Source organism: Scyliorhinus canicula, chromosome 14, assembly GCF_902713615.1.
Source record: "Scyliorhinus canicula chromosome 14, sScyCan1.1, whole genome shotgun sequence".
NCBI lineage: Eukaryota > Metazoa > Chordata > Chondrichthyes > Carcharhiniformes > Scyliorhinidae > Scyliorhinus > Scyliorhinus canicula.
The window spans coordinates 158,997,033-159,013,409 of NC_052159.1; the positions used below are offsets into that span (position 1 = coordinate 158,997,033).

The 16,377-nt window shown below is 51.5% G+C and overlaps 1 protein-coding gene across 1 annotated transcript in view; it reads left to right on the forward strand.

Moving 5' to 3' along the window:
• LOC119977247 (collagen alpha-6(IV) chain-like) overlaps positions 1-16,377 on the forward strand; it is a 257,936-nt gene that overhangs the window by 121,505 nt on the left and 120,054 nt on the right. The window contains exons 10-14 of the mRNA XM_038817958.1: positions 1,574-1,615; positions 11,543-11,629; positions 15,629-15,682; positions 15,807-15,869; positions 15,960-16,004. Coding sequence (XP_038673886.1) covers positions 1,574-1,615; positions 11,543-11,629; positions 15,629-15,682; positions 15,807-15,869; positions 15,960-16,004 — 291 coding nt within the window. The remainder of the gene's footprint in view (positions 1-1,573; positions 1,616-11,542; positions 11,630-15,628; positions 15,683-15,806; positions 15,870-15,959; positions 16,005-16,377) is intronic.

Genomic DNA, 16,377 nt, shown 5'->3' on the forward strand with positions numbered 1-16,377 from the left:
AGTTGTCCCCTTGGGCGTTGTGGAATGTGAATCCCCCAATGAAGCAGGAGGAAGCTGAGCCAATGGGGAATCAGCAGTGGGAGCTGATAGGCCGCTCCGTCATCCCGGACCGAGGAGTTGTTGGTCCTGGGGTTTTGACCTTAGTGCTGTAGCCCCAACAACATCCTTTGTTGTTGTTTTGATAAAGGGATGTGGTGTTGGGAGGCTGGGCTTAGTGGAGATAAGGAGAATTGTTTTTTCACACGGCGAGCTGTTGTGATCGGGAAGGTTCTGTCTGAAAGGGCGGTGGTAGCAGATTCAATAATACCTTTCAAAAGGGAAATTGGATGGGAGAAATTTGCAGGATTTTGGGGAATGGAACTAACTGATTGATCGTCAGAAACAGAGACCTTTCCAGGCAGGAGAAGGCCATTCTGCCCTTCCAGACTGCCCTGACATTCATTAAGATCAGAGCTGATCTGATTCGTTCTCATCGCCACCTTCCCGTCTGCCCCCCTATCATTTCAAAGAGCTGACCCAGGCACAATGAGCCAAATCCGACCCACTGGGAAAGAGTTCGAGCCAACCCCCTGGGTCTTCTCCTCAACGCTCCTATCGTTCTTTTACAGCTCCGTTGAAATCCTGGATATCAATCCTCCTCGGAAACATGTCCTTCTTCACTCTGTTCAATCTCCCGTTAACCTTCTGGCTCGAAGGAAAATCACCCCAGTATCACCAGTCCCTCCACATTAACTGGACTCCCTCATCCCTCAGGAAATTCCAGTAAAATCTCCAAAACCTCGGCATATTTGCGGAAGGCTGATGCCTCGAGTAGGTCACAATACTCAGGTGCCAACTTTAAGTAATCACCAGAAGTAAATCGTCAATTTACAAATATAACAGGCCAGCGTTTTCAGACATATTTGTAGACTCTGAGACTCCGTGAGTATTTAGATATTTCAACTTGCACATTATATTAACATTTTAGCACAATGAATGCTTGGTTGCTGTGTGTCAGCCATGTTTCAGTACGCCACACACCTCGCAGTCAGCAGGTCAATGGGTACAAAAGCCTCTCCCGAGACCTGAGCCCATAATCCAGGCCCATAGTCCTACTGCAGTACTGAGGGAGCGCTGCACTGTCAGAGGGCAGTACTGAGGGAGTGCCGCACTGTCAGAGGGTCAGTACTGAGGGAGTGCTGCACTGTCAGAGGGTCAGTACTGAGGGAGTGCTGCACTGTCAGAGGGTCAGTACTGAGGGAGTGCTGCACTGTCAGAGGGCAGTACTGAGGGAGTGCCGCACTGTCAGAGGGTCAGTACTGAGGGAGTGCTGCACTGTCAGAGGGTCAGTACTGAGGGAGTGCTGCACTGTCAGAGGGTCAGTACTGAGGGAGCGCTGCACTGTCAGAGGGTCAGTACTGAGGGAGTGCTGCACTGTCAGAGCGTCAGTACTGAGGGAGTGCTGCACTGTCAGAGGGTCAGTACTGAGGGAGTGCTGCACTGTCAGAGGGTCAGTACTGAGGGAGTGCTGCACTGTCAGAGGGTCAGGTAGTTTGTGATGTTAAATGTTGACACTGTATTGGTTTATTTACAGGGTAATGATGGAATCAGTTTCCAGGGGAGACCCGGGGACAAGGTAGGTGAATTTGTTTATTCTATAAAGATGTTGTTCCTGTTGAGCAGTCTGTGGGCGCCAGTTAATGGTCTGAAACTTGACAGAATGGCCGCCAATCTGGCCACCAATCCGGAGTGTGGATAAGGAGCTCCCGGTATCCAATTCAATCGGAGTGATTTTCCTGTTTGTTAATCAGGTAGTCGGGTCCAGTGATTGAAGCTGGTGTCTGAGAGTAACTCATTATAAAGTCTGCCACTGTCAGAATGATTCACTCAGAGAAGGCAACTACTAACAATCTCATTGCATCCTTTTAGATAATTAAAAATCACAATAGCCTCACTCGGATGAGAATGATTGAATTTTGAACAATGGGCACGGAAGGAATTGAAGACAATATCAAAGAGATTGGCGATGAGGAGGCTGAAGGTGGGGAGGGAGATAACAAAGGAGGTTGGAGGTAGTGAGGGAGAAGGATGGAGGAGAGCGGGGGAAGGAGGTTATCAGGGAGAAGGAGTGAGTAGGAAAGGAGGGCGGTAGTGAGGGGGAGAGGGAGGTATTGAGGGTGGTGTGGGGACGAGGAAGGTGGGAATGAGGGAGGTAACAAGGAAAGAGAGGTAGGAAGTGAAGGAGGGAGATGGCGATAATGAGGGATAGGGTGGGCAGAGATGGGGACAGTAGGAAGGGAGAGGAAGGAGGGAGTGAAGGAAATGGAGGAAGGTAGTGAGGAAGGGGGAGTAAGGTGGTATGGGGAGGGAAGGGAGGGAGGAGTGAGGGAGGGAGGGGGAGGGAGGAGTGAGGGAGGGAGGGGAAGGAGGGAGTGAAGGAAATGGAGGAAGGTAGTGAGGAAGGGGGAGTAAGGTGGTATGGGGAGGGAAGGGAGGGAGGAGTGAGGTAGGGAGGGGAAAGGAGGGGGAGGGAGGAAGCAAGAAAATGAAATGAAATGAAAATGAAATGAAATGAAATGAAAATCGCTTATTGTCACGAGTAGGCTTCAATGAAGTTACTGTGAAAAGCCCCTAGTCGCCACATTCCGGCGCCTGTCCGGGGAGGCTGGTACGGGAATCGAACCGTGCTGCTGGCCTGCTTTAAAAGCCAGCGATTTAGCTTGGTGAGCTAAACCAGAAGGAAGGTATATAGTGAGTGAGGAGGAGGGAGGTAGTGATGGGGAGGAAGGTGATGAGGGTGAGGGAAGGGAGAAGTGAGGGAGGGAGAGGGGTGTTGGTGAGTATGAAGAGACGACATTATAGCAGAGTAGAGGGAGGTGTGTACAGGAGGCAATATCTAAAAGTCTGGACATGGGAGGGTTTGCAGAGAGTGAAGACGTATCGATGATAGAAACTGAAATGAACATTTGTTACATTTACTGACAGCACAAATATAATTGGATAGTAAATTGTGAAGAGGACATTAGGGGCTGGATTTTCCATCCTGCCGCGCCAGATTTCTGGTTCACCCCGCCGGCTGGTCAGTGGGGTTTCCCGTTGTGGGGCAGCCTCACGCCATCGGGAAACTCCCACGCTGCCGGCGAACCGGAGCATCCCCACGGCGGACAATCCAGCCCAAGGAGTCTGCAAAGGGATATAAACAGGCAAAGTGAGTGGGGAAACATTTGGCAGATGGGGAATAATGTGGGAAAATGTGAACTTGTCCACTTTGACAGGAAGAATAGAAAAACAGCAAACAATCTAAATGGAGAGAGATTGGGGAACTCTGAGGTACAGAGGGATCAAAGTGTTTCAGAGCGTGGCAAAGTTAGCCTGCAGGTACAGACTGGGAAGGCAAATGGAATCAAAACCAGAAAACGCTGGACAATCTCAGCAGGCCTGACAGCGCCTGTGGAGAGAGAAGGGAGCTAATGTATCAATTCTGGATGAATCTTTGTCAAAGCAAATAGAATGTTGTTTATTGCAGGAAGAATGGAGCAGAAACGTGCGGATGTGATGTTCCATTTGTACACGGTGTTGGTGCGGCCACATCCGGAGTATTGGGAATAGTTTTGGTCTCCTTATTTAAGAAGGGATATAAATGCATTCAAAGAGACTTCCGGTGGCGGCCATGGAGGGTAGGTCGCACATTTGATAGCTCCTGCCTGTAACGGATTTTGGGACCTTTTTCCCCTGTTTTTTCTGGATTTTATGGGATAAATCGGTGAAGAGTGAGACAGTGAGGAGAAATCCCCCTCCGGTGTAGGGAGAACTGGACCAGAAGTGGACGTGTGAGAAGACAAAGTCCTATAAGGGAGACGCGAGCAGAGCTGGTAACACGGGACAGCATGGCGGAGAAGCTGGACTGCGGGGAGACGGCAAAGTGGTCAACGGAGCAGCTGGTGACGTTTATCGAAGATTGCTTCACCAAGCTGAAGAAGGACACGCTGGACCCGATTAAGGGTTCGATTGATCAAGTGGTTCAGAATCAGGAAACCCTCGGGAGAGCGATCCAGGAGGTCGAACGAAAGGTGTCTGAGCACGAGGAGTATATAACCGTGCTGGAAAGCAAGGTGGGGATGATGAACGACCGCTAGAAAAGAATGCAGGAGAAACTGGAGAACCTGGAGAACAGGTCCAGGAGGCAGAATCTCAGAATTGTTGGCCTCCCTGAAGGCAGTGAGGGATCGGATGCGAGGTCCTATGTGACGGACATGTTGGAGAAGTTGATGGGGGCTGGGGTGTTCCCTCGGCCCCTGGAATTGGACAGAGCGCACAGAGCCCTCGCGAGGAAGCCCCGAGCGAACGAGCCGCCGAGGGCCATGGTGGTACGCTTTCACCGTTTCCTGGACAAGGAACACGTTCTGCGGTGGGCCAAGAAGGAACGGAGCAGCAAGTGGGAGAACTGTGAGGTGCGCATCAATCAGGACCTGGGAGCGGATTTGGCCAAGATGCGAGCTGGGTTCAATCGGGCAAAATTCTATTTTTAAATGCCAGACGAAGTTTGGACCTTTATTAAAGAAATGAAGCTGGAGGCAAATTAAAAGACACTTCAGCCTTGGAGAATACTGTGGCAGCGATTTGTGGTGCTGGATTGTATAAATTTAAGTAGCTCTATGTGAAATAATGGGCTGTGTGAATGGTTAAAGATTGATCTGTCTAGCAGGGACCTTGTTAGAGGGGGGGATGGGCTTTGAATTTAGTTCTGCTTTTTGGGTGACTATTTTTCTAAAGTGATTGTTTCTTCACTGCTTTTCTGATGTTTGTTCACTGGGGAATGTGATGCTTTTAAAATGTTTATTCATGTGGGGGGGGGGAGAGAGGAGAGTACAATAGGGAGACAGACTGCTCGGTGCCAGGGGTGGGAGCAATCGTGTCAGCATGGGTCAGCTGACTCTCGGAAGCGCAGTGGGGGGTGGGCAGGTGTTAAGCTGGAGCTTCACTTGGCTCCCCATTGACTGGGCTGTGTTCACTACTCTCTGTAGTTTCTTATGGTCTTGGGCTGGGTAGTTGTCATACCAGGCTGTGATGTAGCCAGATCGGATGCTTTCTATGGTGCATCTGTACAAATTGGTAAGAGTCAATATGGACATGCCAAATTTAGTTAGTTTCCTGAGGAAGTATAGGCTTTGTGGTGCTTTCTTGATGGTAGCGTCGATGTGGGTGGACCAGGACAGATTGTTGGTGATGTGCACACCTAGGAATTTGAAGCTGTCGAGCGTCTTCACCTCAGCCCCATTGATGCAGACATGGGTGTGTAAGATACTTTGCTTCCTGAAGTCAATGACCAGCTCTATAGTTTTGTTGGCACTGAGGGAGATATTGTTGTTGTTACACCATGCCACTAGGTTCTCTATCTCCCTCCTATATTCTGACTCATCGTTGTTCGAGATCCGACCCACTACGGTTGTGCTATGAGCAAACTTGTAGATGGAGTTGGAGCCAAATTTTGCCATGTAGTCGTGTGTGTATAGGGAGTATAGTAGGGGGCTAAGTACACAGCGTCACAGGGCCCCGGTATTAAGGACTAACATGGAGGAGTTGTTGTTGTTTATCCTTACTGATTGTGGTCTATGGGTCAGATTGTCGAGGATCCAGTTGCAGAGGGAAGAGCCAAGTCCTAGGCTTTGGAGTTTTGCTATGATGTGTTGTTGCTGGGGGGGGGGGGGGGGGGGGGGGGAAGCTGCTTTGCTGACAGGGGAGGAACTGTTACTAGGGGACAAATGGGAGGGGTCGGGAATGGCGACAGTCCGAGTGGGGACTTGAGGAAGCGGGGGGCGCGAGCTAGAGGCTGGCCTAAAAAGGGTGATGGCTAGTCAGCGGGTGGTGGGGGGGGGGGGGGGGGGGGGGGAGGGGAGGTTGGAAGCCCCCCGTCCAGGCTGATCACATGGAATGTGAGAGCACTGGATGGGCCGGTCAAGAGGGCTCGCGTGTTCATGCATTTGAGGGTACTGAAGGCGGACATGGCAATGCTACAAGAGACACACTTAAAGGTTACAGACCAGACGAGATTGAGGAAGGGGTGGATTAGCCAAGTATTCCACTCAGGGCTGGACTCAAAGATCAGGGGGGTAGCGATCTTGATCAGCAAATGAGTGGCATTCGAGGCAGGGAGAATCTTGTCAGACAAGGGGGGTGGGGTAGGTATATTATGGTGAGTGGGAAGCTGGAGTGGGTGCGAGTGGTACTCGTGAACATATATGCTCCGAATTGGGACGATGTGGAATTTATGAGGCTGGTGTAGGTAATATACCAGATTTAGAGTCACATAAGCTGATCATGGGAGGGGACTTCAATACAGCCATTGATCCGGAATTGGACCGGTCAAAATCCAGGACAGGGAGGAGGGCGGCTGCGGCAAAGGAATTGGAGGGGTTTATGGAACAGATGGGGGGAGTAGACCCATGGAGGTTTGCACGGCCGAGGGCGAAGGAGTTTTCCTTTTTCTCACAGATCCACAAGGTATACTCTCGCATCGACTTTTTTGTTCTGAGCAGGGCATTAATACCGAAGGTGGTGGATACTGAGTACTCGGCAATCGCAGTACAATCGTGGAGACTGGATGTAGGATTTGTCATGTGAGAGTACCTTTAAGAAATGGATGTTTAAGCAATGTATCTTTAAGAAATGGAGCAGCTCATATTACTGAAGTGATGTCAGAGGGTGGGGGGAGCTGAGTTGAGCTCACTTCTGCTCTTTGGGAGTTTTAGTTTCAGTTTTGAGGAAAAGAGCTTGGGTGTGTCTGTGTTTGCAGTGAGCTGGATCTGCTGTGATCTCTGCCAGGAAAGACTATCTCTGAATCATTTGGGTGATTTAAACTCATAATAGTAATGTCTTTAACCTGATATGTTTCTGTTTAAAGGTGTTAAGTCTTTTGGAGGTTTGAAGGAACATTTTGAGGGATTATTTAGTCTTGTATTATTTTCAGGGTTATCTTTGAAGTAAGGGGTGGTAAATGATCCAATGTTTATTTAAAAGGTTAAGTTGAATTCATGGAATAAACATTGTTTTGTGTTTAAAAACCCACGTGTCCATAATTGTAATACCACACCTGGAGACCAAGCCGTGTGTTTCAAAAGCAACAATCCATTAAAGGGAGAGGTTGGTTGAACTCCATGATGCATTTTGGGTACCCGGTGGAATTCTATAAGAAGTTTTCAGAGATATTGAGCCCATTGCTAGTGAGGACATTTAATGAAGCAAGAGAGAAGGGAGTCCTCCTCCCAACAATGTTGCAGGCCTCAATTTCATTGATCCTGAAACGGGAGAAGGATCCGGAGCAATGGGGGTCATACAGGCCGATTTCTCTACTGAATGTGGATGCCAAACTGCTGGCTAAGATACTGGCCACAAGGATAGAGGACTGTGTCCCGGGGCTGATAGGGGAAGAGCAGACGGGATTTGTAAAGGGCAGGTAACTCAAGGCCAATGTTCGAAGGCTTCTAAATCTTATTATGATGCCCTCAGAAGGAGAGGAGGCGGAGTTGATGGTAGCGATGGATGCGGAGAAGGCTTTTGATCGTGTGGAGTGGAATTACCTGTGGGAGGCACTGGGAAGGTTTGGGTTTTGTGAGGGCTTTATTGACTGGGTGCGGTTGCTCTATCAGGCACCAGTAGCGAGTGTGCGTACAAACCGGCTGAGGTCAGGGTATTTTGAACTACACCGAGGGACGAGGCAAGGGTGCCCCCTCTCCCTGTTACTGTTTGCTCTGGCCAGAGAGTCATTGGCCATGGCATTAAGAAAGGGCTGGTTCGGGGGGGGGGGGGGGTGGAGCACCGGGTCTCGCTCTACGCAGATGACCTGCTCTTGTATATTTCGGACCCGTTGGAGGGGATGGGGGAAGTAATGCGAATCTTGGGTGAATTTGGTAATTTTTCAGGGTATAAATTGAACATGGGGAAAAGCGAGATGTTTGCGATCCAGGCAAGAGGGCAGGAGCAGAGACTGGGAGAGCTGTCACTTAGAATGGTAGGGAACATCTTTCCGATATCTGGGAATCCAGGTGGCCGGGAATGGGAGGCGCTGCACAAGTTAAACCTATCCCGGCTGGTAGAACAAATGGAGGGGAACTTTAATGGATGGGACATGCTCCCGCTATCACTGGCGGGGAGGGTACAGTCCGTGAAAATGACGGTCCTCCCCAGATTTCTGTTTGTCTTTCAGTGCCTCCCTATCTTCATCCCTAAGGCCTTTTTCAAGCGGGCGAATAAGGTTATTTTGGGCTTTGTGTGGGCGGGTAAAACCCCGCGAGTGAAGAACGTGTTGCTGGAGCGCAGTCGGGGGGAGGGTGGGTTGGCGCTGCCGAACTTCTGCAATTACTACTGGGTGGCTAATATAGCCATGATCAGGAAGTGGGTAGTGGGGGAGGAATCGGTGCGGGAGCGGATGGAGGCGGTGTCATGTAAAGACAACAGTTTGGGAGCACTGGTAACGGCACCTCTGCCGTTCTGGCCGGCCCGATACTCCACATGTCCGGTGGTAGTGGCAGCTCTGAGAATCTGGGGGCAGTGGAGGGGATATAAGAGAGTGGAGGGAGCATCGGTTTGGACCCCGATTTATAATAATCAGCGGTTAGTACCGGATAGGCTGGATGGTGGGTTCCGGAGATGGCAAAGGGCAGGAATTAGGAGGATTGGGGATCTATTTATAGATGGGAGCTTCCCCAGCTTGAAAGCCTTGGAGGATAAATTTGAATTGCCAGCAGGGAATGGGTCTAGGTATCTGCAGGTGCGAGACTTCCTGAGAAAACAGGTGCCGGCCTTTCCGCTGCTGCCGCCACGGGGGATACAGGATAGAGTAGTTTCCAGTACCTGGGTGGGAGAGGGGAAGGTATTGGATATTTACCAGGAGCCTTCGGAGACGGAGGAAACTCCGATGGAGGAGCTGAAGGGCAAGTGGGAGGACGAGCTAGGAGGAGAGATAGAGGCGGGTCTGTGGGCGGAGGCCCTAAGCAGGGTTAATACATCCTCATCATGTGCCAGGCTCAGCCTGATACAGTTTAAGGAAGTCCACCCGGCACACATGACACTGGCCCGGATGAGCAGGTTTTTCGGGGTAGAGGACAGGTATGCGAGGTACGCGGGAAGCCCAGCAAATCATGTCCACATGTTTTGGGCATGCCCGAAGCTTAGAGGGCTTTGGCAGGGTTTCGCTAAGGCAATGTCCACGGTGCTAAAAACACGGGTGGTGCCGGGTCCGGAGGTAGCGATCTTTGGAGTGACCCAGGAGTTCAGGGGGCGAAAGAGGCCGACGTCCTGGCCTTTGCCTCCCTTGTAGCCCGGAGACGAATCTTATTAATGTGGAGGGGCTCGAAGCCCCCGAGTGTAGAGACCTGGGTTAGTGACATGGCTGGGTTTCTCAGTCTCGAGAAAATAAAGTTTGCCTTAAGAGGGTCAATGTTAGGGTTCACCCGGAGGGGGCAGCCGTTCGTCGACTTTCTCGGGGAAAATTAAACTGTCAGCAGAAGCAGAATTCCAAGGGTGGGGGGGAATTTCCAAATACCTTAATCAAATATTATTTTAAAAAGTAAATAAACGCATTTGAACCGGTTGAAGGAGGTTCTGGCGACTGAGAGCTGGGGTGAAGATCAGAGTAATGAGAAGTAGCTTTATTGAAACATAGAAAGTTGTGAGGGGTTTGGACAGGGTGGATACTGAAAGTATGTTTCCTCTTGCTGGGGAGTCTAGAACGAGGGGGGACAGTTTAAAAATAAGAGGTCACCCACTTGAGACACAGATGAGGAGGAAATTCTCCTCTCAATGGGTTAGTCTGCGGAATCGTCTGCCTCAGGGGGCAGTGGAGAGTGGGGGGTCATTAAACGTATTCAAGTTGGGTGGGAGGTGGGAGAGAGACGAGAAAGGAGAGTTCGAACTAGAATCAGTTCGCGCATGACCTAATCAAATAGAGGAACAGCCTCGAGGGGGCAATGGCCGCCCTCTTGCTCTGCGTTTATAGGTCATGTCTGTGAGATGATTGAACAAAGAAAGAAGAAAATACAGCACAGGAACAGGCCCTTCGGCCCTCCAAGCCTGCGCCAACCATGCTGCCCGTCTAAACTAAAATCTTCTACACTTCCTGGGTCCGTATCCCTCTATTCCCATCCTATTCATGTATTTGTCAAGATGCCCCTTAAATGTCACTATCGTTCCTGCTTATACCACCTCCTCTGGCAGCGAGTTCCAGGCACCCACTACCCTCTGTGTAAAATAATTTGCCTCATAATCTCCTCTAAACCTTGCCCCTCGCACCTTTAACCTATGCCCCCTAGTAATTGACCCCTCTACCCTGGGGAAAAGCCTCTGACTATCCACTCTGTCTATGCCCCTCATAATTTTGTAGACCTCTATCAGGTCGCCCCTCAACCTCCATCGTTCCAGTGAGAACAGACCGAGTTTATTCAACCTCTCCTCTTAGCTAATGCCCTCCATATCAGGCAACATCCTGGTAAATCTCTTCTGCACCCTCTCTAAAGCCTCCACATCCTTCTGGTAGTGTGGCGACCAGAATTAAACACAATACTCCAAGTGTGGCCGAACTCAGGTTCTATGCAGCTGCAACATGACTTGCCAATTCTTATACTCAATGCCCTGGCTAATGAAGGCAAGCATGCCGTATGCCTTCTTGACTAACGTCTCCACCTGTGTTGCTCCTTTCAGTGACCTGTGGACCTGTACACCTAGATCTCTCTGACTGTCAATACTCTTGAGGGTTCTACCATTCACTGTATATTCCCTACCTGCATTAGAGCTTCCAAAATGCATTACCTCACATTTGTCTGGATTAAACTCCATCTGCCATCTCTCCGCCCAAATCCCCAAACAATCTAAATCCTGCTGTATCCTCTGATGGCATCATCGCTATCCGCAATTCCACCAACCTTTGTGTCGTCTACAAACTTACTGATCAGACCAGTTACATTTTCCTCCAAATCATTGTCTATACTACGAACAGCAAAGGTCCCAGCACTGATCCCTGCGGAACACCACTAGTCACAGCCCTCCAATTAGAAAAGCACCCTTCCATTGCTACTGTCTGCCATCTATGACCTAGCTAGTTCTGTATCCATCTTGCCAGCTCACCCCTGATCCCGTGTGACTTCACCTTTTGTACCTAGGCTACCATGAGGGACCTTGTTAAAGGCCTTACTGAAGTCCATATAGACAACATCCACTGCCCTACCTGCATCAATCATCTTTGTGACCTTTTCAAAAAACTCTATCAAGTTAGGGGCAGATCAATGAGTGAGACATTGATTGCCACCACCGGTCGTCTATCTCTCCGTCGCTTTCACCAACACCTTGGTTGGAAGGTGCAGATTTTAACATTAATAATGATTTTGTGATAAATGATTTTGTGATAAAGGGGCTGACATTCTCGTGTCTCTCACCGGAAGCGAAGTTGGATGATCCAGCAGTTTGTCTCCTAATCTGTGAAGCCCAATGCTAATGTTCCGCGATGCTGACAGACTCAAGCACAGATCGCCGTCTGTATCTCTTGTTAACTGTTTGAATTGTTGCTTCTCAGGGAGAACCCGGTGAGCCAGGTCCACCGGGAGGGCATTTCGGGGAAGCCAGGGGACCATTCGTACCGGGCGACAAGAGAGGAGAAAAGGTAAAACCATAACCGGCTGTGAATGACTCACTTCACAAAATATTAGCTGCCATTCAAGAACAAGACACAGTACTGAGGGAGTGCCGCACTGTCAGAGGGTCAGTACTGAGGGAGTGCCGCACTGTCAGAGGGTCAGTACTGAGGGAGTGCCGCACTGTCAGAGGGTCAGTACTGAGGGAATGCTGCACTGGCAGAGGGTCAGTACTGAGGGAGTGCCGCACTGTCACAGGGTCAGTACTGAGGGAGTGCCGCACTGTCAGAGGGTCAGTACTGAGGGAGTGCCGCACTGTCAGAGGGTCAGTACTGAGGGAGTGCCGCACTGTCAGAGGGTCAGTACTGAGGGAGTGCTGCACTGTCAGAGGGTCAGTAGTGAGGGAGTGCCGCACTGTCAGAGGGTCAGTACTGAGGGAGTGCCGCACTGTCAGAGGGTCAGTACTGAGGGAGTGCTGCACTGTCAGAGGGTCAGTAGTGAGGGAGTGCCGCACTGTCAGAGGGTCAGTACTGAGGGAGTGCTGCACTGTCAGAGGGTCAGTACTGAGGGAGTGCCGCACTGTCAGAGGGTCAGTACTGAGGGAGTGCCGCACTGTCAGAGGGTCAGTACTGAGGGAGTGCCGCACTGTCAGAGGGTCAGTACTGAGGGAGTGCCGCACTGTCAGAGGGTCAGTACTGAGGGAGTGCTGCACTGTCAGAGGGTCAGTAGTGAGGGAGTGCCGCACTGTCAGAGGGTCAGTACTGAGGGAGTGCTGCACTGTCAGAGGGTCAGTACTGAGGGAGTGCCGCACTGTCAGAGGGTCAGTACTGAGGGAGTGCCGCACTGTCAGAGGGTCAGTACTGAGGGAGTGCCGCACTGTCAGAGGGTCAGTACTGAGGGAGTGCCGCACTGTCAGAGGGTCAGTACTGAGGGAGTGCTGCACTGTCAGAGGGTCAGTACTGAGGGAGTGCCGCACTGTCAGAGGGTCAGTACTGAGGGAGTGCCGCACTGTCAGAGGGTCAGTACTGAGGGAGTGCCGCACTGTCAGAGGGTCAGTACTGAGGGAGTGCCGCACTGTCAGAGGGTCAGTACTGAGGGAGTGCCGCACAGGCAGAGGGTCAGTACTGAGGGAGTGCCGCACTGTCAGAGGGTCAGTACTGAGGGAGTGCCACACTGTCAGAGGGTCAGTACTGAGGGAGTGCCGCACTGTCAGAGGGTCAGTACTGAGGGAGTGCCGCACTGTCAGAGGGTCAGTACTGAGGGAGAGCTGCACTGTCAGAGAGTCAGTACTGAGGGAGTGCCGCACTGTCAGAGGGTCAGTACTGAGGGAGTGCCGCACTGGCAGAGGGTCAGTACTGAGGGAGTGCCGCACTGTCAGAGGGTCAGTACTGAGGGAGTGCCACACTGTCAGAGGGTCAGTACTGAGGGAGTGCCGCACTGTCAGAGGGTCAGTACTGAGGGAGTGCCGCACTGTCAGAGGGTCAGTACTGAGGGAGTGCTGCCCTGTCAGAGAGTCAGTACTGAGGGAGTGCCGCACTGTCAGAGGGTCAGTACTGAGGGAGGGCTGCACTGTCAGAGAGTCAGTACTGAGGGAGTGCCGCACTGTCAGAGGGTCAGTACTGAGGGAGTGCCGCACTGTCAGGGGGTCAGTACTGAGGGAGTGCCGCACTGTCAGAGGGTCAGTACTGAGGGAGTGCTGCACTGTCAGAGGGTCAGTACTGAGGGAATGCCGCACTGTCAGAGGGTCAGTACTGAGGGAATGCTGCACTGTCAGAGGGTCAGTACTGAGGGAGTGCCGCACTGTCAGAGGGGTCAGTACTGAGGGAGTGCTGCACTGTCAGAGGGTCAGTACTGAGGGAGTGCCGCACTGTCAGAGGGTCAGTACTGAGGGAGGGCCGCACTGTCAGAGGGTCAGTACTGAGGGAGTGCCGCACTGTCAGAGGGTCAGTACTGAGGGAGTGCTGCACTGTCAGAGGGTCAGTACTGAGGGAGTGCTGCACTGTCAGAGGGTCAGTACTGAGGGAGTGCCGCACTGTCAGGGGGTCAGTACTGAGGGAGTGCCGCACTGTCAGAGGGTCAGTACTGAGGGAGTGCTGCACTGTCAGAGGGTCAGTACTGAGGGAATGCCGCATTGTCAGAGGGTCAGTACTGAGGGAATGCTGCACTGTCAGAGGGTCAGTACTGAGGGAGTGCCGCACTGTCAGAGGGGTGAGTACTGAGGGAGTGCCGCACTGTCAGAGGGTCAGTACTGAGGGAGTGCCGCACTGTCAGAGGGGTCAGTACTGAGGGAGTGCTGCACTGTCAGAGGGTCAGTACTGAGGGAGTGCCGCACTGTCAGAGGGTCAGTACGGAGGGAATGCTGCACTGTCAGAGGGTCAGTACTGAGGGAATGCTGCACTGTCAGAGGGTCAGTACTGAGGGAGTGCTGCACTGTCAGAGGGTCAGTACTGAGGGAGTGCTGCACTGTCAGAGGGTCAGTACTGAGGGAGTGCCGCACTGTCAGAGGGTCAGTACTGAGGGAGTGCCGCACTGTCAGAGGGTCAGTACTGAGGGAGTGCCGCACTGTCAGAGGGTCAGTACTGAGGGAGTGCCGCACTGTCAGAGGGTCAATACTGAGGGAATGCTGCACTGTCAGAGGGTCAATACTGAGGGAATGCTGCACTGTCAGAGGGTCAGTACTGAGGGAGTGCCACACTGTCAGAGGGTCAGTACTGAGGGAGTGCCGCACTGTCAGAGGGTCAGTACTGAGGGAATGCTGCACTGTCAGAGGGTCAGTACTGAGGGAGTGCCGCACTGTCAGAGGGTTAGTACTGAGGGAGTGCCGCACTGTCAGAGGGTCGGTACTGAGGGATTGCTGCACTGTCAGAGGGTCAATACTGAGGGAATGCTGCACTGTCAGAGGGTCAGTACTGAGGGAGTGCCGCACTGTCAGAGGGTCAGTACTGAGGGAGTGCTGTACTGTCAGAAGGTCAGTACTGAGGGAGTGCTGCACTGCCAGAGGGTCAGTACTGAGGGAGTGCCGCACTGTCAGAGGGTCAGTACTGAGGGAGTGCTGCACTGTCAGAGGGTCAGTACTGAGGGAGCGCCGCACTGTCAGAGGGTCAGTACTGAGGGAGTGCCGCACTGTCAGAGGGTCAGTACTGAGGGAGTGCTGCACTGTCAGAGGGTCAGTACTGAGGAATTGCCGCACTGTCAGAGGGTCAGTACTGAGGGAGTGCCGCACTGTCAGAGGGTCAGTACTGAGGGAGCGCTGCACTGTCAGAGGGTCAGTACTGAGGGAGTGCTGCACTGTCAGAGGGTCAGTACTGAGGGAGCGCCGCACTGTCAGAGGGTCAGTACTGAGGGAGTGCTGCACTGTCAGAGGGTCAGTACTGAGGGAGCGCCGCACTGTCAGAGGGTCAGTACTGAGGGAGTGCCGCACTGTCAGAGGGTCAGTACTGAGGGAGTGCCGCACTGTCAGAGGGTCAGTACTGAGGGAGTGCCGCAGTGTCAGAGGGTCAGTACTGAGGGAGTGCCGCACTGTCAGAGGGTCAGTACTGAGGGAGTGCCGCACTGTCAGAGGGTCAGTACTGAGGGAGTGCCGCAGTGTCGGTGAACCAGGTAGGTTTTCACAATTATGGTTTAATTGACTTTTATTTTTTATTGAAATTAAATTTCACCATCTGTCCTGGTGGGGTTGGAACCCGGGTCCCAGAGCGTTATTCTGGGTCCAGTGACAAATCCATTATGCCAACACCTCCCTCTGACATTGGGCAAAATTCATTGTAAATGTTGACGTCAGAATTTACAATGAAAAATTGAAAATAAGGACAGAATGGGCGGTGTTAAAATGGGATCTGAACTGTATCTGAATATTTGGTCCAGTTACATCCCAAACATTAACCCTACCCATCTGGACTCCACTTTTCCCGAACTCCCTGTTCTGGAATGCCGTGATAGATAGCCCAGTTGGCGGGGACATAGTGACTGCTCGATGTTTATTGATGTTTCGTGTGAACCGCTGTCACTTCCTTTCATTCTTTACTCAGGGTGAGAAAGGGGATCAAGGACATGAGGGAGAATTCGGGAACCCAGGAGAACCGGTGAGTTTCAGTCAGGATTGTGGGGATCACAGTTCGGAACAGTTTCAGTCCTCGCCTTGCTTTACAGATTTGCAGGGGATGAATGCCCGGGAATAATGATGTTTGGAATGGTTGTTTTGTTTAGGGAGCTCCAGGTCCAACGGGAGAGGAAGGAGAAGAAGGAATCATGGGCCTTCCAGGACCTCGGGTATGGTTTTACGCTGTACAGCAGCACTTGCAAAATTCTACACTTCTTAACTATGTTTCTAGCCTTAAAATGACCTCTTTCTAATCCTAGGGTTTGAGTGGTTTGGATGGACCCCCAGGTTCTGAAGGACGGAAAGTGAGTATAAAAATCAACAGCGAAACCACATGGTGTGCGAGGAGTTCACTTCCTCCCTCGTCCTCATCATGTCTCCTGCCTTTGTGCCTTGGTGCAGATTGGGCTGGAAGATCCTTTAACTGTGTCACAGTCAGCGACTTCCCCACATCAATAGATTGACGCACACAATCAGAAAAGGTTACAAGCAAAATATAATCGGGAAAAGGAAACACTCTTTAAAAAAATAGTTGAGTATGTAGATCTTGACTTGGTTAGTGTGAGGAGTTTATTCCTGTCACATGTTACAAACGTATGATAGACACCCTGCTCTTTCAGTCTGTCCCACACAATTGTGACGTAAACACTGGCCAACCCCAACCAAACCCGTGTGAAC